Source organism: Merops nubicus, unplaced genomic scaffold, assembly GCF_000691845.1.
Source record: "Merops nubicus isolate BGI_N331 unplaced genomic scaffold, ASM69184v1 scaffold2059, whole genome shotgun sequence".
NCBI lineage: Eukaryota > Metazoa > Chordata > Aves > Coraciiformes > Meropidae > Merops > Merops nubicus.
The window spans coordinates 47,008-69,766 of NW_008629974.1; the positions used below are offsets into that span (position 1 = coordinate 47,008).

General features: G+C 36.6%; 1 protein-coding gene across 1 annotated transcript in view; it reads right to left on the reverse strand.

Moving 5' to 3' along the window:
• The window catches only part of LRRC6 (leucine rich repeat containing 6), a gene marked incomplete at its 5' end in the record, with an annotated part of 30,067 nt that extends 10,007 nt beyond the window's left edge, over nt 1–20,060 (reverse strand). The window contains 9 exons of the mRNA XM_008947092.1: nt 4,213–4,308; nt 5,108–5,177; nt 6,638–6,703; nt 9,281–9,358; nt 12,824–13,012; nt 14,134–14,333; nt 14,834–15,006; nt 16,984–17,061; nt 19,893–20,060. Of these exons, the coding sequence (XP_008945340.1) occupies nt 4,213–4,308; nt 5,108–5,177; nt 6,638–6,703; nt 9,281–9,358; nt 12,824–13,012; nt 14,134–14,333; nt 14,834–15,006; nt 16,984–17,061; nt 19,893–20,060 (1,118 nt within the window). The remainder of the gene's footprint in view (nt 1–4,212; nt 4,309–5,107; nt 5,178–6,637; nt 6,704–9,280; nt 9,359–12,823; nt 13,013–14,133; nt 14,334–14,833; nt 15,007–16,983; nt 17,062–19,892) is intronic.
• Nucleotides 20,061–22,759: the final 2,699 nt, after the last annotated feature.

A 22,759-nucleotide genomic window follows, 5' to 3' on the forward strand; every position in this document is an offset into this window, starting at 1 on the left:
CTTCTTAACAACATCATGGGACCTCCTAAACATTTGAAAGGAAGGAGAACAGGAACTATACAAACCAGTTCATTTTACTGACTACTTCTTAAGTGCAAATGATTTGAAAGTAGTCTCTACAAGACATAACAGAGCCAGTAGCTTCTGTCATTCATTTCTGAAATTCATTGTGAAGAGCCTGATGCCCTCTGATTCTGTACATGCCCTGGTGAAGGAAAGTCTGTTTCTTTGGACCTGCTCTCTCTTCTCAGGAGGCCTTCTAGTTTTCTGTTCTTTTAACAGTAATTAATTCCTTTGATCCCCTTGAAAGCCACGTGCCTTGCTTTGCCCTCAAAGCACATTATCAAGGATAGTGAGAAAATTTGCTGATTCTGCAATCAACAGTAAAGGCTTCCTTGACAGGTGATCCTGGAACTTAGGTAAAGGTCAGGATTTGCCTGCTAGAACACCTATTATCATTTATCAAATATTGTTTGACATAAAAGCTCTTCTGCTCAAAAGATGTCCTCCTGCCTCTGTTCAAGACAAAAAAAACCCCAATACTCTAACTTTTCTCCTTTTTGGAACATAACTGTGTATTAGATTAGATTTAAGGAAAAAGTTCTTTACTATGAGAGTGAACTGAAACAGGGAAGCTGTGGATGCTCCATCACTGGAGGTGTTTGAGGTCAGGTTGGATGGGGCTTTGAGCAACCTGCTCTAGTGGGAGGTGTCCCTGCCCATGGCAGAGGGGTTGGAACTGGATGATCTTTAAGGTCCCTTCAAGCCCAAACCATTCTATGATTCTATAATCCTATTAAATAGAATTTTGAATATATTTGAGAAAAACATAAGAAATAGCTTAAAAATAGTTTTCACAAGTAATCTTTTCAATTGACAATTTTTTTTTTCCTACAGTGGCTTTCTTCTACAAGAGGAATTCCACTGAGTAATAGAGTTTCCCTCTAACACATTTATTCTGAAGGACAAATAGATTTCCAGGGTTCCACAGCCATGTCTCCACATGCCTTTGGTGGTAATGAAATATTACTGCATTTACCATACCTAGATAAGTGAGAATTATATAATGAAGTTCTATCAAATAACCTTTACACTGACAAGCACAACATAAACCACCCCTATTTTTAAGTTAATTAAGGAATCTAACACTCATTGATCTGCAAATTTCTAAATGCTTCTGAAGGGCCAGGCAATAAAAAGCTGTCAGAATTAATTTGTGACTGCTTATATAATAAAGAATTAATCAGAAAGTTCAAACTATTCTATTTGATTCAGTAAAAATAGGAAAGTGAAGTTTTAAAACATGACAGAGAATGTTTCAGAACCCTAATTAAAAACTGCTTACTAATAACACTGGGCTTTGAAGCTTTTTTCCAGACATGAATTAAAATGCTACTGGTGTAATTTACTGATGTCATTTTAATATGCCAATTTTGGTCAAAGTCTGTTAAAGAAATTCTCAGTTTTGAATCTCCCTGCATCATCTGCCAAAATGACACTGCCAGTGCACACAGGTTCTGAAGTTTGGAAAGATTCATGTCACAAATATTTTTCCCAGAAAATGACACATGTACAATGTAGTCACTATCAACTCCTTACTCACTCAAAATCTCTGCACAGATGATTATTACAGTGTCAACACTACACTTTAAAAGTGCCACTAGGTCATTTCCCTGAAGGTTGTTTTGATGACCTCCCAAGGCATCCACTGCCAGACATCCATTCTGCAGTGAGATGCTGTGGAGTAATAGTACATTTAAGAAAAATGTTTTGAGAAAAGAAGGTGAAAACAATTTTATTGCTTTCAGTTCATGTGGCATTTGTTACCTCCAACATCCGTGGTATGGCAAGGTCACTGGAGAAGCAAGGAAAGAGGTTTTGGGTTTCATTTTAAAGCTAGGGAACTATGAAGACTGGGAGATGAATGGTGGAAGGTTTAGTAACCTGATCAGAAAGTCACTCAAGCAAGTGTAAACCACTGAATTCAGTTAGCTTTCTGTTCTGTTACTGAGAAGGGAGATCTTTTCAGGGTAGTATTGCAAGCAGCACATTATAGGATGCTATTTTTAGTTCAGTAGCATTTTTAACATTTTAGTTACATGAGGAATGTGCTAAGCCATTTATCTAGTTGTAAATAATTTTATTTTTATAGTAATTGTTTATCATGAACAGAAAAGTTAAATACAGTGCAGTATATTCTAGGTTTGTCTTAACACAAATACAGGCTGAAAGAAGTTGCACAAACTCTGTTCTTGCTATTATCTTACGAAAAAGAATTCAGATGGATCATCTCAAATTAGTATTGTCAAACATTGCTGGTAAGATCAGCTGTAATGATCTGGAAGAAAAATACCTATTGTCTTTCCAGTTGTTGTTGATCTTTATTCAATTATACTTTGCTTCCCAGATTACATCTTAATAATACCAACAAAATTTGTATGGATAGAGAGCATCTGAAAAGGATATGTATCCCAAAACCAGAGTTTGTTCAGTCTAATTCAGTGCTGGGGAAGAGAACCAATTCTCTGACTGTAACACATAGCAGAGAGCAATAGGCTAGAATCTGCTACATGCAATTGCTGTGAAGTACCACAAATCCATCTTTGGTCAGCAAATCCATCAAGTTCACAAGATAACAGACTTACAGAATGGTTGAGGTTGGAAGAGACCTCTGGAGGTCATCTGGTCTAACCCCCTGCTCAAGCTCGTTGCCCAAGACCATGTCCAGATAGCTTCTGAATATCTCCAGGGATTGGAGAGTCCACAAACCTCCATGGGCAACCTGTGCCAGTGCTCAGTCACCCTCACAGTAAAAGTGTGTTTCCTGATGTTCAGAGTTCAGAGGGAACCTCTTGTGTTTCAGTTTGTGCCCACTGCCTCTGGCTCTGTCACTGGGCATCACTGAAAAGAGTCTGGCTCCATCCTGCTACACACCCTCCCTTCAGGTATTTATATACATTGATAAGATCCCCTTCTCTGCCCCTTGTCCTCTGTTGTTTCACACTTCTGCATCTTTCCTGTATTTATCTGTAATGCCACCTAAAATTCAACTGACTACTGGTTGGCCACCCATTAACTCTCCCACTGCTAACTTCAGTAAGGTAGGTTGACCTCCATGTCTTCAGCTGTTCCTCATTAGTGGTCATTCTTTCTCTGCTGTCCAAGTTTTTGGCAGATGTGCAGGAATGGGTAGAATATATCCTGATTTCATCTTTGATTCTACCTCATCTCTTCATTATGTCATCACACAAATCATAATACCACTTACACGTCCAGGGTACAAGCTACATTTACTGAAACCCCAGGAAGACACATAGTAGAGAGGAAACAGTGTGGACATCCCTAACAGTTTGCTTTCATTTACACTGCAAGAATGAGGCTGGGCAGGGAAGAGAGAATACAAAAGCCACTTAAAGCTGATTTGCTTTTACTTGCCAGCAGAACTCTCAATTGACCTGGATCCTGATCAGCAGGACACCGTTCAGGCAAACATCAGAGCCCAGGTGAGCCAGGAGAGCAGAGCTAGGAATATTGGGGAATATGACTCCTAGCCAGGATTCTTTAAGTTCCAGGGACTGCTATGCAGTGTTTTTCAGTTGAAACATCATGTTGCCACAACCCTTTTGTTCTGTGACTACACATACTTTGTACAGTTGGCAAGTGGACCTTTTCCAGGCAGGGAGAGCATGAAGGGAAAATGAATTGAGTAGCTCTTGTTCTGATGACCTGAGACATGATAGCATGACCCCATCACTCCTGTCCTTGCACCAAAACTTCATCTGTGCCACACAATTTTTGAAAAATTGAATTGCTTTTATTATTTCACAGGTGGAAAAAGGAAGTATGTAAATTGCTTATTTTCAGTTATTTTAAAAATCCATCTTCTCAGACATTTATATAATACTGCATGGTTTGCAGAGTTTCTCTGCATATATATAAAGCTGTGTTTGTTGAAAATAAAGGAAATATAAATAGCTCTATTAATACTGATTTTCATAATGTTCCTTTGAAGGGATCTTAGCTTCTAAGGTTTGGTTCTATGATTAAGTTGTCTTTCTGGAATATTCCTTCTTTGAAAAGTATGTCCTGATGGGAAAGGCTAGACTGAATAACTTAAGCTAGCCAGATGTTACCTGTAACTCAGAAACATTCCCAAAGTACCCACAACACTTAAATCTCTTTGTATGATGCTCCTCAGATTATTTTACATACCTTTGGCATGCTGACAACTAAATGACCAGTTGTTTGTGATCTTTTAGCAGAGCTGCTGTCTGGCTTCACTTCCTCAGGGAGCACAACCTGAAACGGCTATGAGAAAATACAGGGTTGAAATATAGCCTGCTAAAATATTGCCTTTTTTTAAAACCCTGACAAAACACATGCAGAAACATCACTATTACACCCTTTGCTCTTAAGGACAGTATAGGTCTAAATCCTCTCATTTAACAGGTAATATTACTAATCCTAATAAATTATTAGCACATTAAACAGCTTTTACTTACAAATATAGTCATATGTGTGTTACTGAATTGCTGTCATTTGTCAAGTGACATTTTTAAAGGAGGTAATAAAATGATGCTTGACTTCTCTTAGCAATTAAATAAGAAAGATTATCCAGTCTATTTTAGACATGAAGTAATTCTGGAGTTTTGTTTGTGCAGTTGGCACAGTCAAAAATAGGGATTTTAGTTTACTCTTTAAGTACTTTGAATTTTTTAAAAATTGATGATAAAATTAAAACCACTGAGAAGAGAGAAAAGAGGAATGACATGTTAAATGCCCTTTCAAAAGAATACCTCCATTTGTTTCTGACAGCAGAAATTGCTAAATTCTAACCCAGGGCAACTAGCAAAGCTATCTTCTTAAGTGAATTATGGTACTCTGTGAAGGGGAAAATGAAGACAGAGTGAAGTTTCATTTGAGCCTTTGCATGTCTTCTGGTTGGGATTTCCACAGCTACAATAATAATGAAAGTATGAAAGAATATTTTTTTCTGTATAGGTGGACACTGTTGGTAACTCACAAAAAGTCAGATCCAGAGTCCACAGAGTAGGTACAGGAAACAGTAACTCTTGATTTGAAATGAATGTAGTAAGAAAACACTGACCTTTCCCTTCACCAGTACTCGTATGTAAGTTGGCTGAACATCAACCTCAAGCAGAGAAGTGTCCAAATGTCTTCAAAATGAAATATAAATAAATTAAGCAGTCTACAGTACAGCACAGTAAATAAGCAACACAGACTATACAGCTCTTTAATGATGATTTTGCTGTTTATAAACTACTAACTTCAATTTTGGTTAAATTATATAAAATATTATTAGGATTTAATGTCTTTGGAAGAAAAGTGTGATCTTCCTGTGTAAACACAGAATATCAGTTAAAATAATGATTAAATTCTGTCTAGTTTGCCATATCAGCTGTGGTATAACTGCAAGAATTCAAAATCTCTGTGGAAAATGGAAATTTTCTCTTACAATTAATCTGTTATTCAGGATTGTAAAAGTATTTTGATACTTTTTTTTCTGAAGGATTAACTAGTAAATGGGTAATAAGAGTTCCTTTTTTTTTTTTCCACAGAATTTGCTGGAAAACAATACTTAATATTCCCAAAACCCACAGTACTTCTAAATTTCAGTACTGTCAAACAAAGTTTGATCCATAACGCCTCCACTTTAACACCTGCTTTTCATCATGTATTGAAGCATGTGGATACACAAGCATGTATTCCCTATTTCCTTTTCTTTTTTTAAATGTTATTTCTCAGGTGAATTTTTCAAACTTTTTAGTCTGCATTTCTTACAAGTGAGCACAGAATATTATGACATATCCAACATTTTATTGTACCTAAACAGATTGTCAAAACCCTGTTAGAATTCAGAAAAATGGTAGTGGGCCTCTTGAGGGAAATGACCCTTAAGGGAAGAATACCTGGCATGAATCATGTTTTTGTGCTATAAAACTAGATAAGGTTTTATTCTAACAAGCTCCTGTTAAGAGTAAATAAACTTGTGGGTTTCTAATCCCTCCCTGAAGCATGGGCCAGGCCACTGGACTGCTTAGTAGTATATACTATCAAATAGTTATCAGCTTTCCCTGCCATACTTTCGCCTGGTTCAGCCAAATTTCTTCTAGGCAATGCCCTGGCACAGTTCAGGCAACAGCATGGGCCATGGACTCCTTCCAGTAAGCAAGGAGAGCAGGACAAGGCTACCCTGCTCTGTCTTGGGGAGGAGGAGAATTTAATTCAAAGATCATCAGTTGTACTGGAGCACTTTTAAGATCAAAGAACAGGCAAAAAAAACCCTTTCCTGCAACCCTCATCTACAAATGAAAATGGAAAAGATTTTACATATGTAAAAAAGGAGAGGTGTGGAGGAAACCCATCTGTGAGATGCAGAAAACATTAATTCCAAAAAGGACTATTAGATACACTCCTCATTCAGAAATAACAGAGCAGTCTGAAGGGCCTTGGTTTATTCAGCTTCAGTTCTTTAGCACAGAATTAACAACTGATTCCACTACTCTTTATGTTATTTGTTTTCCTCTTGAAAAGTCCCCATTACAGAGAGGAGTATAACTGAAATGCTGTGTATTGGAACTTAAGAATGGAAAAAATTAAGAGGAAAAAACCTGACCTGTAAACAGCAAGATCCAAAATGATTTGGTTGTTTTCTTCATCATCTTTCAAAGAGAAATGAAGCCTAGTAATAATGACAAGAAACACCTCCAGAATGAATACAATTGGAGTGAATAAGCAAACATTATGACCTACTTAAATCCAACTGCTAGCAATTTTGGACCAACAGAAATACCATTTTAGAATACATATGTCACATGATCATTTTAGAAACAGTTGCAATTTTCCTCATGTACAGAACAAAATACTGGCATCTGAACCAAAGTCATTCTTGCTTTTATTTTCTGTTCTCCCCACCCAGCCTACAAGGATAAGGAAAAAGCATACAGCTGAAGGGCAGTTAAAATTAAACTCAGCCTGTCAATGCAGAAAGAGGGACATCTGCTGGGAAAATCTGCCTGCTTTATTCACAGCTGCAGAGGGAAAACTGCCCATGAAAAGCCTGGAACTGGGTAGTTCTAAGCTTATCATACCTTAAAAAAATTGCATCTTTGTATTTCCACAGTAAAACGTGTTTTGCACAATGTCCTTGATGCTACCAGCTCTATGACATTGGTTGAAAATGAGACTAGTTGTATTAGTTGCCTGTTTATGATCTGGTGGCTGAGTTCTTAAAATTGTGAAAGAATTTTACCAGCTATAAATCCATGACTACAGCTGTAAGGAGATCTAGTCTAGACTGACAAGTTCTGCTCACATAGACATTTCTCATGGATCAAAGTAGAGAAATAAAAGAATAAAACCCACCTATAAACGAGAAGATTTTCCTAAGTTAGATAATGGTATAAAATTAGAGAGGTTTGCTTAATGTAATTTATCTGGAATATTTCTGTGACACTAAAATGCTTTTATACTTTGGTTTTAGGTAATAGAAAAAAACTAAAATTTTAACAGCTTAGATGTTATTTTTTCAGCAATAAAAATATACTTTTTACTCTTTGTTCTCATATTCTGATATAGTGAATTTTCAGGAAAACTTATGGAACTTTTAGTTTATGCATTTTTTTTAATGTCTAACTGGAAAGAATGCCAAACATCTTTGTCTGCCATTCATGCTTTTTTCTCTTACTGCATCACATTTTGAGAATTCAGTACAATATGAAAGGTTAAAAAGATAAAAGAATTGCAAAATTTTCTAGGGGGAACCTTTTTCTAGGGGGAATTGAGAAAGTGAAGCAGTCTGTTCTCAGCAGCATGCAGCCATTCCTCCTGCTAACCTTCCAAAAGGACATCAGAGAAGCTTGGACAGTCCTATGGACATCAGACTTATGCACTGAAGCAAAAGCTTGGGAGAACACCATCTGCCTCCTTGTATCTCTAGTTATGTCTCTCCAGTATGCTGCCAGATTGCACTGAAGAGCTGTGATGTTCTTGTTGAAGCCACGACAAACTGGTCATTGGTCTGGCCTTATATCCACAGATTAAATTCTAATCCAGAAAACCTGGGTGACACAAACTACTGCTGCTAACAGTGAACTCCAGGGGACTGTATGTCTTCTAAAAGGACAGCCAGAACTTTATTCTAAATGCCTTTGCTTTCTAGGGGCATAATCAAATTCTATTAACACAATAACTATGAACAATTATAGACTTGTCTTCCTTGAACTAGAAAATTATTTAATCTTTTTTTCAGTGAACACATTAAAAAAAAGTATATCAACACAATGGTAGGTATCTTCTGGTACAGATGGAATAAATATGAGTTCTGCCACTGCCTTTCATTTTCCCTACACCACTGAAAATCCTGCACTGATCCTACAATTCAGGTTTTCACATTCCACGCATTTGCATGGATTCATAAATTCCCCAGATTTAGAAAGTATTCTTCATGCAAGGATAAGCATGTTCTTAGCCTTGACTTTGCAGCTAAATCAATCTTAAGGTGGAAAAACTTGTTCAGAGGACAGCAGAAAGGCAAGTGGCCACTTTTTGATGACAGTCTCACGTAGGAGGCCCTTTGGGGAGATGTTGATAAGGAAACAATGTTTGCTCTTTCCTCTCCTGCCAGTTCAAGTGAAACCAATGGTAATGCACTGCTGATATCCCAGGAAACTTGTTTCACAACACTTGAATATGCAGGTGCTTTTGTCAGTGATAAAGTACAAGAGTCTTTCCTGTATCACCAGCCGCTGTTGCTAGAGACCAACTCATTCCATGTCAAAGGACCTCATGTCACACAAGTTAATTACATACCCTTCCCAATTCTGCCAGTTTTACATCTGTCACCAGGGGACAGAATGGTTTTGTCCAGAAATACTACTTGGATGTATCTTTTCACCTTTAAAGTGGCTACTCTTACATATTTATCTCCAATAGTTGAATTTATCTCCAATGGTTGAACTTTTTCTATTTGCAAAATGCTCCAGGAAAAAGAGCCTTAACACAGAATGAAAAGGAGTAAAACATTTTATATATTTTACAGAAAAAACAAATTCTTCAATCAAAGACCAAGATGTTGAACAATCCTCACTTTACTCACTGAAAACTACTTTTTCCAGCATCAGAATATAAATTCAGAAGTCAGTGTCTCCACCAGGAATATAATACTGCAGTGAGAATTTGTCAAACTTCTTATTTTTGTATTGTTACCTTGAAATAATTGCTCAAATTAATGACAGAGGGCCTGTTTAACCTTACATACTTGGGCACATTCACATTCAGAACTTTTCCTTCTGCTGTGACCAATGTCCAAAGAGGCTTCTCTTGGTTTTTTGATTCCCTTAACAAAACAGAAAGAAAAATGCTTAGAATATCACATTCTGGTATTTTATGTTTCATAGGAAAAAAAATGAAAAGGATGGCAAGAGGTAAAAACTATCTGGTATTTGATGTAAGGCTACAACTTGTTTCAAGAACAAAACAGGTTATATCAAACATTCAATTCCACATTAAAAGTATCATCTAAAGATGAGCAAATGCTCTGTAATATCACATGGTACACTGATAACTTCTGCATGTCACAATGGCTGTTATCAAACAGTAATACATCAGACAGATCTGGTGTATCTTAAGAAATCAGTAGATTGTGGGACTTTTTTCTAGTTATGAATGGTCATACTAACCATGAGGAATCATTACTGTTAACTGATTGGATGTGTGTGCACATAATTCAAAGAAATCTCTTACTCATTCCATCTCAATGACTTTTCCTGAACAGACGCTTGGCATGTCTCTAAAGATCATGTCTATCAGTCAGTATTCTGCACTAGTAAAAAGAATTATAATGATTAAGAGATTGCAAGCAGCACCAAACAGGACACAGCACAGCCAAACTGCACACATACAGATTATTTGGTGATGCACCTATTACATCGTGTTACTCCTTCACAAAATACAGCACACATTACTGCTGAAGACTTTAATCTTCACTATCCATGTCCAGCTATCAGCAATTCAATCACAGAATGTTAGGGCTTGGAAGGGACCTCTAGAGACCATCTTGTCCAACCCTGCTGCCAGAGCAGGATCACCCAGGGCAGGCTGCAGAGGAATGCATCCCGGTGGGTTTGCAAAGTCTCCAGAAAAGGAGACTCCACAACCTCTCTGGGGAGCCTGTTCCAGTGCTCCATCAGCCTCACAGCAAAGAAGGTTCTCCTCATGTCGAGGTGGAACTTCCTATGTTCTAGCTTAAACCTATTACTCTTTGTCCTATCACTGGGCACCACCGACCAGTGCTCCATCACAGTAAAGAAGTTTCTCCTCATGTCAAGGTGGAACTTCCTATGTTCTAGCTTATACCTATTACTCTTTGTCCTATCACTGGGCACCACCGAAAAGAGCCTGTCCTCCTCCTCTGATATTTATAGACATACATAGGATCCTCCCTCAGCCATCTTCTCTCAAGACTAAACAGTTCCAGTTCTCTCAGTCTTTCTTCATCAAAGAGATGTTGAAGTCCACAAAGAGAGGTTGAAGTCCCTTCCTCATCCTCATAGCTCTCTGTTAGACCCTCTCCTGTAGACCCCTGTCTTTCTTGAACTGGAGAGCCCAAAACTGGATACAGTATTCCAGGTGTGGTCTTACCAGGGCAGAGTAGAGAGGGAGGAGAACCTCCCTAGACCTGTTGGACACACTTTTATTAATGCACCCCAGGATACCATTGTCCCTCTGGGCCACAAGGACACATTGCTGTCCCATGGACAACTTACTGTCCACTAGGACTCCAAGGTCTTTCTCCATGGAGCTGTCTTCCAGCAGAATGACCCCTAATCTGTACTGGTACCTGTTGTCATTCAAGTATAACAGCTATTATGGTGTTTTTCAACTATACAACTACTAAACTATATCTGACTTTCATTTAGTGCAATAAACAAGCTACCTTCAAATTCATCTGACAAAATAAAGCAGCTCTGTGTAACACCATTAAGACTTGCAGTGCTGGTATTTTCCCATGTACATGTTTAGATCATGAGCAAGGAGAGGAAGAGTCAGGAATCTTAGCAACATGAAAAAGGAAAACCTGTGTGCAGCTAGGTAAAACATGGCCATGTTTTCTTTAAAAATACAGCACTGTAATTGTCATTTTGCAGTAATCCACTCCTCAGCTGGTCAATATAATGTGTTTGGCTGCTTCAGCTGCCTGGCATACATAAAAAAAAACTTCTCAAAATGACAACAGCAACATACTGATTTTCCTGTTCCTCAACCAATTTCTTACTATAAATTCAAGATTAAGAGAACAGTGAAGGTGAATCACTAATGATGGAAGTAAAATATATCAAATTTAAACCACCTTGGGGAAAAAGAAAGCATAAAAAAATGATTTGATATATAAATACAATGGATTTAAAGAAGAAATTAAAAAAAAAATAATTCAAGCAGAGCTACTGGAATGACTACATAAAAAACCCTTACATTTAAGATACACAGCTACCCATGTGTTAAATAATATTTTATAGCATAAATCAGAGCTTTAATGTGGGATGTGTGGGCTATCAGTCTGTACACCTATTCTTGATACCTGGTGAGTGAACCACCACTCTGTCCTAAAAATGCAGCTCTTAGAAATACTTCAGGAAATTACATTGAAGTAAGGAAATGCTATTTGAAGTTGTCAGGGGCACTCTTCTGTTCTCACCTTTCTCATGACACCTTACGAAAAACCAAACTGAAGCATAAAAGGATTTTTAACTCCTTTAAATGCCTTAGAAATCTGGAAGAACAGAAAGGAAATATTCTATCGTAACATGATTTGGACTCTCCGTGAGTACTTAGAGGGAAGTATTTGGAACACATTTGCTTTTGACTAGAGCAAGACATTCCCCAAACACATCAAAAATCTAATTAGCTGGAATCTGAGTTTCACAGTGGTTCTTCCAGGAAAATGCTAGACCTTGAATTAATAACAGCAACAAGTTCCACAGATATTCAGATTTCTTGGAGACTTCCTTAGGAGTGACTTTTTCAACACTTAGGCTTGATAAATCTTTTAAAAAGCATGCCCTTAACAAGAACAGCTAGAAAATCTCTGGCAAACATGTTGTTATATAGGGAAAAAGAAGACATGGCTTACAATGTTTGTGGAACTGATAAGCCAGCAGCAATAAAATCACTTTTTTTTTGCTAGTATCAGCATTAATATTCCATGTTCAGCAAAACTGGAGACAACTTTAGAAATTTTTAAAAGCTTTTCAGGGGCTAGACATCTTCAGATTCACCATGCCAAGTAGCATAGATTATGTGAATAATCATATTACTCAGGACTAATATCTGGGATAAAGTGTGTGTAAAAAAAATTGCTAAGTCACATAGAAAAGGTGCCTAGAAATGTCAGTTGTGCAAAATTTTTGTATCATCACCTGTAGAGCATTTATATAATACAATATGGACTCCAGATAAATGCTCTTAGCAAGAATATTAAACACTGAATTACAGAAATATATTACTTAGCTGACAGAAAAGTAAAACTTCTAAAGTCTGTAAAATGGAGTTGAAAAGAGAAATTACTTTATTGAGGAAAAAGAAAATAAAGGTTATCATAAATAAATTTTAGAAAATTAAACACCATAAAATGAACAATATGAATATTTCATTTAGATTTTATAAGCATATTTGCACAGGCAACAGGGATTTAAGCTGCCAGTTCTCAGTAATATTTCACGTGAGGCAGTCACTTCTCTCTTCTCTGGACCATTGAAAATTTGCCACTCTTCAACTCATAGAATATATTAAAACAAAAGCATACCTCAGATTGTCTTTAGCTCTCCTTTTTTCTTCAATGTATCTGTGAGTTTCTAGTCTAGATTCTGGAGTATATGGTGTAGGCTCCTCCCAAAATCTTCTGTCTTCTTCATCATCTTCCACTGTTCTCCATGTTTCTTGTTCTACATCTCCTTCAGCCTGATGGTTTTCTTTGTCCTGTAGAGAGTCTTGGCTATGGAAGATCACATGGAATATTAACCAAATAATAAGAAAGGAAGAGTAACAATACTTGCTAATTAATTCTTGTAGTAATATTTTTGAAACCAATACTACTAGCTTTATGATTCCTACTAAGAACAGTATCTTTGATATTTTGGTAACATTCTCTGCTCTGCTTTATATATCAATCAACAAAATGTATATACACATAACATTTTTCATTGATTTAACTAGTGAGACCAGGGTTATGCCTAACCCTCTGAAAACCCTGACAGATAGTTCAATAGATTTAATTTCAGGAGCAGAATTTTCAGATACTCTTACAACTCTCAGGTAAAAGATAATCTTTGGTCCATATCATGTTTAAGTATTCCTAATATGAGGCAGCAACAGATCAGAAATTTATAGGATAGCAACATATTACTTAGTCACCTCCTCAACTGCAATCTTGGAACCTGCATAATTTCCCCCCTAGATCTAAGCCTCTGTAATCTTCAGAAACTCTTTATCAACATAGAGAGAAAACTAAACCTGTGATACAGCTGTGATCTACGAGGACAAGTTCCATAGCCAGCTCCACAGAACTTAGCTTCTACTGGATTAAAAATAATACGGATAGCAACTGCAGTGGAAGATGACCCCAGACAAAAATCCTTCTGCTGTCTAGGTAATCTCAGTGATACTAGGTGGAAAAAGTATAGATATCAACATTCCACAGCCTTTGACATCTCAAAAGATCTGCAATACTCTGTTTCAGTTTTCATATCTAATACCTCTAGAGCAAAAGAAATCATAGGTGAACAGCTGCTTTCTCTGCAGCCCCTCCATCACCTTAAAGAACAATTGCCACCTGCTCTCCTGAAAGAAGCTATCAATTACACTATTTTGGCACCCAGACAAATTAGCCTGGAGTTTTGGGACAAAAATTCTATTGTATTGTCTGCAGTAATCAATAATTATGTATGCAATTGATTATACTTTTCATCAGCCACAACAAGCATGAGGAGAAATAATTCTGCTAGATTCAATAATAAAGAACCCCCCCAAAAAAATAAGTGGAACTATATAAATTATTTAATGAGGAAAACCAAAATTCTTGACATTTGCTCATAAACTGCTGTTACTTACTGTTACCTGTGAAATGCAAGCTTAGATTCTGTTTGGCTTTGTTTCTTGTCCTTTCTTTCCTGCATCCTTTTCTGAGCTTCTTCTTTTTCTCTGGCCCTTTTGTGAAGGTAAGCTTGTTCCTGTTCCCTGATTTTCTGTTCCACTTCTGCATAGTTTTGAAGTGCTTGAATCCTCTCTGAACGTTCTATTTCTTTACTATCCAAATACTACCCAAATGAAAAAAAAATCAGTATAGATATGTGAGAAATTTTAAACATATTTAAATCAATAAATCTATTAAACTGTAGGTTAATTTTGATTGATTATCCTCTGTATAAAATTTAAAATATGCCTTCCAAACCTCCACTGCACTATGTAAGTTCCACTGTAGTAAAAAGATATAACTAAGTTGCTAATCAGGTCTCAAAATTATTTTGTGTGTCTGAAAGTTGATTTTTACATTTTCCAGGTATTTCAATTGTTTTTTACCTTTAAAATGACAGAAAAGTTAACAAATGCATGTGGTTTAGCCAAAGCAGAGCCAATTTATTATCACATTATTTACTGTAGTCACTTATTCTTCAGAATAGGATTTAATTTCCTGTGGACAGGAATAAAAATGCAACTACCTTTCCTATCACAGGCATTTATTTTGTTTGAGATGAATATAATCAATCAACAATGCTCATTATTGACTTGGATATTAACTTAATTCTTAAAATCTTACTTTTAATTGATGAAGAGTTGCCACTACAAATTGCCTATAACCTTCAAATTCAGTACACGGGTTCCCCACTAGAAACAGTTCCTTCAAATGTATATTACATTTTAGGGCTTCAACACTGGAGAGTTCACCAATGAAATTTGCTGTCAGGTCAAGTTTCTTCAGTTCTTCACAGCCTGTTTTAGAAAAACTTAATTCAATTAATCCATAACAAAGGTACATGACATACACACATGCCCACACTTGATAGAACAGTCTGCTTTTGTTGTTTGTATACTGATTTCATCCTATCAGAATATATCTTTTCCAAGAAACAACTGAAAAAGTGACTCACATCTTAAATTTGAGCTCATATTATGCATAAAAAGAAAAAAAAAATACAAAACATCAAAACCTATTATTGGTTTCATCGCTATCAAAACTTTGAGTTCAGTGCTGATATGCTAGATGAGCTATTGAATGTCTCTGTTTCAGATAAACTGGACTTCAGCTTATAGCAGTCTGATTGCCTCTGATTGTACCCCCACCTCAACTGAGTCTTTACCACACAGCTAAAAGAGTATCTAATTGCTTCAGAAGAGCAGGATCAACTATGGGTTTCATTTCTGTGTACTGTTAATCTTAGTTAATATGATTCAAGTGTAAAGATAAGGTTTTCTAAAACTTCTCTCCAAGTCAAGATGAGGTTTTCCATTTCATAGACTCAGCTGTAGTTGTGAATACTTTATCACTGGTTCAGTTGCAAGTATCAGTGAGAAAATGTTGTTAACCAAAATAATTCATTACAAACAGACTCTAAATTACCTAACCAAATCCCCTGGGAAACCCAGATCCAAAATTTATCAGCTTCTCCTTTTACCAGAATCTATTCATGAATGATGATTTTGACTCTAAGCATAAAAAAAAGTTTAACTAAGAGCAAGCTCAACTTCGATGCTCATCACTGTAATCCCTTATTTTCCTTTGCAGGTTTATTTGGCAAGTATTTTATGCATAGTAGAGCTGAAAGAAAATAAACAAATCAAAATGATTTATTAGGGAATTTAAATAACACAAATTTTTGCAAGGCTTGCTCCCAAAGGTTCTGGCTCCTCAGTAAATGACAAATAGCAGTAATAAATAATGCAGCCTGATAGAGGAACTTAAAGTTTGCTAACATGAAAACAGAAGCAAGTTTCTCAAGAAATTGCTAAATATGTAACTTTTACAAATTTGTGTTTAGCCTATTTGCCTGTTTTTTGATTTAAGCAGTCCTCTTGAATCACCACATAGATTTAAAAAGAAAACAACAAAACCCAACCCAAACAAAAAAAAAAAAAAAACAAAAAAACACCACAAACCAAAACACAACAGCTTTTTTTTTTTAATTGTTCCCTTCTGAAGGTGAAGTTTTTAAAGATTTAGCAACTGGCCTAATCAAAATCAAGAAGGAGAAGGAAAACAGGTCAGAAATTATTCAAGTAGTAAGGAATGTGTTTGTGTGGTTTTAATCTTAGATTTTGACCTTGGAAAATGCTAGAGCTTTGCAAATGCAATTATAGAGACAGGGTAAAGGATTAAACAAAGATAAATCAGACAGGACTTCATGCAATGACAAAGAAAAGAATCATCTGAAACCCTCCTTAGTAATACCCCAGAGTGCCATTGCCAGCCATGCAGAGAGCAGAACTCCCCGTGTGGGACACCCGATTGCTGAACTGAAGATGACTGCTGAAACATTACACAAGAAAGACTTTTTGCAACCTGCATAGCATTAAAAAACAAAACAAAAAAACCCACAACACATTGCCCCAGCTAAATTGCATAACAAATAAACTTAACTTTACAGTGGAGAAATACCAATTTAATGAAAAAGTTCAATTCTCATTTTCTAAAGTCTTAAAGGATAGAGCTATCCTAGCTGGCAACACTGGTGAGAGAGCATGCAAAAAGCAAGTTAAAATACATTTGAGAAAGTTCAATGACAAAACTTCAGCAGTAGGAATGCTACAAAGAAGCATTTGTTGAAATGCTGCACACAAAAAGGTTCTTTCTAAGCACCCACAAGTACCTTTACTAGTGGACATACTTAAAGGATTCCACCCTCTTTTACACTAAGTCACAACTTAAGTGTTTCACTATGAAAAGGCAAAATGGTTTGTTTAAAAACTGACCTTCCAGATTTTCAATTCTTTCAATGTTGTTCAAAGCTACATTTAAATATTCCAGCTTCTTCAGTTTGCCCACGTTCTCTGGAATAAAAGATCTGTTATTTCATTTTTGTTCACTGGAAAGGGTATTATCGTTTTACTTGCTCACTTTACTTCAAATAAACAACAAAGCAGAAAAATAGGAAGGACAAAAGAAAATATGTATCAGCTATGTATGAATATCTTCATATTAATAAACACAGAAAACCAAAAAAGTTATTTGAAAAAAACAAAGTAAAACAGTAAAAAGAAATAAGGATGGTTATAAACATTTTTAATCACAAATCCATAAAACATGTATATAATACAAAAGGACTGGCCAAAACAATGGTGAAATATTCCATTTGCCAGGAAACTCAGGAGGTATCAGGCCATACATTGTCAAGCTTTGTAAAATTAGAGCTTTAGACTCACTTATATAGAGAAGATTTACTTTAGTATACATTTAATTTTTAAAGCTCTTTTATCTAAATTTTTAATATAAGAAACTTTCTGTTTCAGAAAGAAACAGACTTTTCCCCTCTTAACTCTGTTATCACAGAGGTGCTGATGGGCTCAGCCTTGGCCAGAGGCAGGTCTGACTTGAAGCTGGGGGAACATCTCAAAGCTTCTCACAGGAACCATGCCAGTAGTCACCTCCCCTGCTACCAAACCCCACCAGACACAAACCCAGCACAGTGGGGTTGTCAGAATGGCAATTCCCTCTTTTGACTATGGAAAGAGGGTGAATAGGCAACAGGGTAGCAACAATCTTCCTCAGTCTCAACAATGTCTGAAAATGGCAAATATTACTTGAGGCTTCTTCCAGTCACCAGATGTTTTGAAGATCTTTCTGAAAAACCCATCCAATATATATATCCAAGCATGAAGTTTACCTCAAACTCAAAACCACAAGCCACATGATTAACTGCTGTGCAAACTATCCCTGCTGAGACAAAGACCCTCAAGCAGAGAGAGCTTCATCTCACAACACAGATGATGTCTACAGTTGAGTTAGTTGTCTAGGCTCTTCTGCAATTAATAGAGAGAAAAAGGCTCTTCAGGGTGAAATTTCTCCTATCTAAAACAGGCAATCTCAAATTAATGAATCAAATCATTCTTAAAAAATATGCCTTTTCATCACTGGCTACAATGGGAAGCTACAGCAATTGCCTAAAACATACACATCTGAGAGTTTGGTGACATAATTCTACCACTTAGTTTATTAACATCACAAACAGATGATGAAATAAATTTCTCAGCAAGGACTTGTGCAGCTGAGGCTGGCTGTTCATTTTTTCTTACAGTATTTCTGCAGTGGCTGTGGCTGTACGTATGAAGATGTGAGAAAGACACGTGTTGAAGCCAAGGGTTCCTTGTAGTTTTTTCCCATTTTGAAAAGAGAAAAGAACCATGACTGATCCATAAAGTGGATGCCTTAAAACTGTCTGATCAGTAGGCAAGTCTGATCCTGAGAGCTGCATAAAGGTTTTCTTTGAGAAAAGAAAAGATACATCCCAAAAGAGACAATACAAAACATTCAGCTGTGATATTTTGAAGCACATTTGGAACTGCTGTGTGCACTGCACAGACCTGTTGGGATCCACTGAGAAGAATTAATTTCTCCAATCCAGTACTTTGTAACACAACCCTTTTGGTCACTACTTACATAGTGTTGCTTTTTATCCTTTTTTTTTTTTTTAATTACAAAGGAAAGCTGTTATATTATACAAGAATATATGAAGTAGGAAGGTGCATGCTTTTCCAACTCCTACAGTTAGATTAAGATAAAAATAGAATGTCTCAGAAATTATATTGCTGAAAGAAATCTTGTGTACAAAAAGCAATAATCTGAACAGCAGTACAATATACCATACTAACCTAAAGGAGGTGTGGGTCCTGACAAAAGAGCTGGATGAAGTCTTGTACCTTATTAAGGACACAGTAACAGAGAGAAAGCCAACTTATTTTACCCCCATTTTTGATGAGACAGAGCAGCATAAAGCCATTTCAAAAACCTTACTTTCTCTGGGAGAAGATTCCCCCACTCTGAGAAATGCAGATGTTAACAGTAAAGATAGGTTTACTGACGAGCCCCTCCAGAGAATTTAACTGCCTACAAGTCCTGAGCACAGAACTTCACCCTGAAAATTTAAGGGTTTTTCTTCCTCTTAATGAGCTTCAAAGAAATTTGGTAATATAATTACTGAGCACTTCTGACTTTGTATTTTTTTCTGACTTTCCATTCTTCATCTACACATTCTATGTAGAGTCTAAGCTTCCCCAGCCCAAGGCTTCATATCTTATCTTTCTGTAGAGAGCTTAGCAAATGTGAATCCACACCACAACACACAGATCATGTGAAATTATACATGTTGCTGTAGTGCAGGAAGACATTGAGACTTCACTGTAAGAAGTTCTCTTTATGCACAAAAGCAAGCATTTTATCCAAATGAAAAATATGTTAACGTTAACAAAAAATACCATTTGTATAAAAACTGAATTTAGAAATGAGCATGAAGCGAGCTAGTCCTGTGATATCACAGCTCACTGTATATGCTGAAGTGTTTGTCTATTTGTTTGTCACAAAGACAGGATATTCAAATTATATATTGATTTTTGAGAATTTAATCAAAGGTGTTTCACATTTGTATTCTAATGATTTGTATGTCAGTACTATATTTTTCACTTAAACTCTGTCTTAGAAATATCTGAGCTTCATAGAAATTTACTTAATAGACAGGAAATAGAAATCTTGTAGGAGCAGATCTGCAAAGAACTGTTCTGTAATTACATTTCCCTTAAGTATAACACAACAGGTATTTTTTTTTCTAATTCTGAAATTATGCATGTAAATCCATTTAAAATTAAACATATCCAGAAAAAAAACTTACCAATTTTTGGAATTAGATTATTCTGAAGGTATAGAATTTTTAGATCTCGACACCATTTGTCAAGATATTCTAGTTTTTCTATTTCCTGCTGATGTAAAGAGATTTCTTCCAATGAAAAAATTTCACAGTTGTTATGTTCTGCACGTTTTCTAACGAGATCTTCAGTGACTGAAAGAAACATTAAGTGCCATATTTAGTCATTTTCTGACATCTGACTTATGAGCAACTTACAAAATGATTAAAATCTTTAGTTCCACCATACCAAATAGATACCTGGTAGGAACACCAACCAAAAAAGAAAATCTTCTAGAGAAGACAGCAGGTTCCATGTCACTTCAGCCCACCCTGCCACAGTAAACATCATGAAACACACTCACATCACCTGTAGCATTTGGAAAAATCCTTATCAAAACTGTTGAGTCTTCCATACAAGTGGGACACAACCCTTACAGAAATTAATCCAGCATCCCCTATTTTCAGCATAGCTCAGGTTGCATAGTGATTCATGCAGACAAGTAATGGAGTGGTTACGGTGTTTTATTTCCTTAGGCCAGCTGTTCACATCACAGACAGCAGTGAAAGGTGGGGGAAGTTGATGGGCAACAGTCAACCAGCTACATATTCTTCTGCCAGCACAGTGTGCACAGAAATAAGCAGGAAAAATGTTGGAAGTGGGCAGATATTTTTTACTTTTTTTTCATGCTTGTGGCAAAGCTATAACTAATTCATGTTTATAAATGTTTATGCTAGAATGAAATTTAATCCTGGGTATCTCTTAGCCACTACCAGCTCATTAGCAGCCAGCAAAAGAGTTTCAGTGTCTGAAAAGCATCAGAGACCTGGGTTCCTGGTAATATTTAATGCCAGGCAATCTTTCAAACAGGGAAAAGGCTCTGTATAATGAAGGTAAAGAAACTCTGAGAACTGATGCTCACTCTTGAGCTAGATGTTATTACTTTCTTTCCAGCCCACTGCACCAAAAAAGCACTAGCACCTTCCTCTCCTTGACAAGCAGTGAACTGCACTGAAATACCTATTAAAATATTAGAGGTTTATCAAAATAGCAGAGGTATTTTCATGATTGTTAATGCCAGAAAAAAAAAAAAAAAAAGACTATTGCGCCTTTAAAAAAAGACTCTGTAGAAAAATACGTTAAAATAAAAAATACATTAAGGTCTATGAAAACAAATTGTTCCTACCATGCCTTAATTGGAAGTATTCTTTCATTGTTTCTTTGTCTCAGGGAGGTTTTATGAAATCATCCAGTTTTATTAGTGGTCTTGGAATGGCTGCACATACACACATGGACTGGTGTGCTATGAGTTGGGTAAACTATGTACCAACAGAGCCCAACTCTCCTGTATCAATAAAGCTCCTCTACAGCCCTTGGGAAAGGAGAGATTTTGCATATATTATTTATAGATGACCAGGGTTAAATCTCCCTTCTGGTCAACAGTTTCATCTGACATGATTTATTTGATTATGCACTAGTGATACTGATGTAAGAGAGGATGCTGTCTACATCTAAAGGTGTCTTTTTTAACCACCTTGGGCAGGTTTGCTGCATCTGAATAAGCATCTTCCCTTCAATATCCCATTGATTGAACCTGATTAAGTTAATAGAGAAAAGATGAAAAAATGGCAATAGTTACGACTCAATATTTTAGCCTTCACCAAAAAAAACTATGAAAACACTGGCATTTCTAATGAGTTACTTGGCCAACTAAAAAAAAATGGCCTGCTTACTAATGTGTTTGGTGACAGAGCTTTCAGCACTGGTATTTCCAGTGCAAACAGGTAGATCTGAGCAAAAATGCAATATTCCACAATCTGCATGCATACACACTGGAGACAACATTATGCTCTCTATATTTGATACAAAAACAAGTCATAAAAACTCTTTGTGACAGAGTTTTATTAGGGCCAGATTTCCCTTTGCTGATGAAAAGAAAATTGCAGTGATTGTTGCAGTGATTATGCAGAAACGTCCACTTTCATTAGCAGATGGTTTGCAAAGCAGAGACAATCATTCCCAGTAGAAGCAACAGTGGAGCTTCAGAGACTTATTCTGGGAACCTGCTGTAGGGAACTGAGGGAATATCTGACATTTTGCATGCTATCTAGTTCATTTCAGAGGAAAGAGGGAAACAAACTTGCAAGAGAAAACATTTTAAATAAAAGCTTTTCCGGGACATAGCCAAAACACACTGTAACATTACTTCTCACTGAAAAGTTCATTAAGCAGGCTATCTGATGCTGTGCACAGTAACAGGAGAATGGACCAGAGCCCTGAGAGATCACAGCTACTCCTGTGCTCCCGTGAACACAGGAGGAAATAAGGGATGGCATCAATCAGCTGGAGATAACAGATCTTGAAAATCTAACAGCTGGGCTTCCAAAAATTACATGGTTTACTCAAAAAGGAGCAGGTATGAAGGAAAGCATTAAGGAAATTGAAACAATAAGCAGGTGAACGGCTGCAGGTATATGAAGAAACAGCAGAGCAACCGCATTTCCAAAAAGTGAAGGATTCAACCATTATTTTAAGACCCAAATCCACACCCCGCTGTTCAGGAGATGAAGCTATTCTCCTTCAGGCAGTGCCTGCTCAAAGCGGGCATCTGCCAACTTCATGCAGAGAGGAGGAGTTCCTTTCCAAAGCACAATTTTAGCCCAGCAAGGGACTGGCAGACCAGTGATGGTATATGATCAAAACAGATTACAGGGAAAATCACAGATGAGGGAAATTCCTCAGTAGCTTTCTTCTTGAGTGATATGTACTAGCATGCAAGTCATTCAGGTCATACTGCTTTACCTCTAAAAGACTGTGGATTCGTAAGTAATAATATGGTGCATTTTAACCTTAT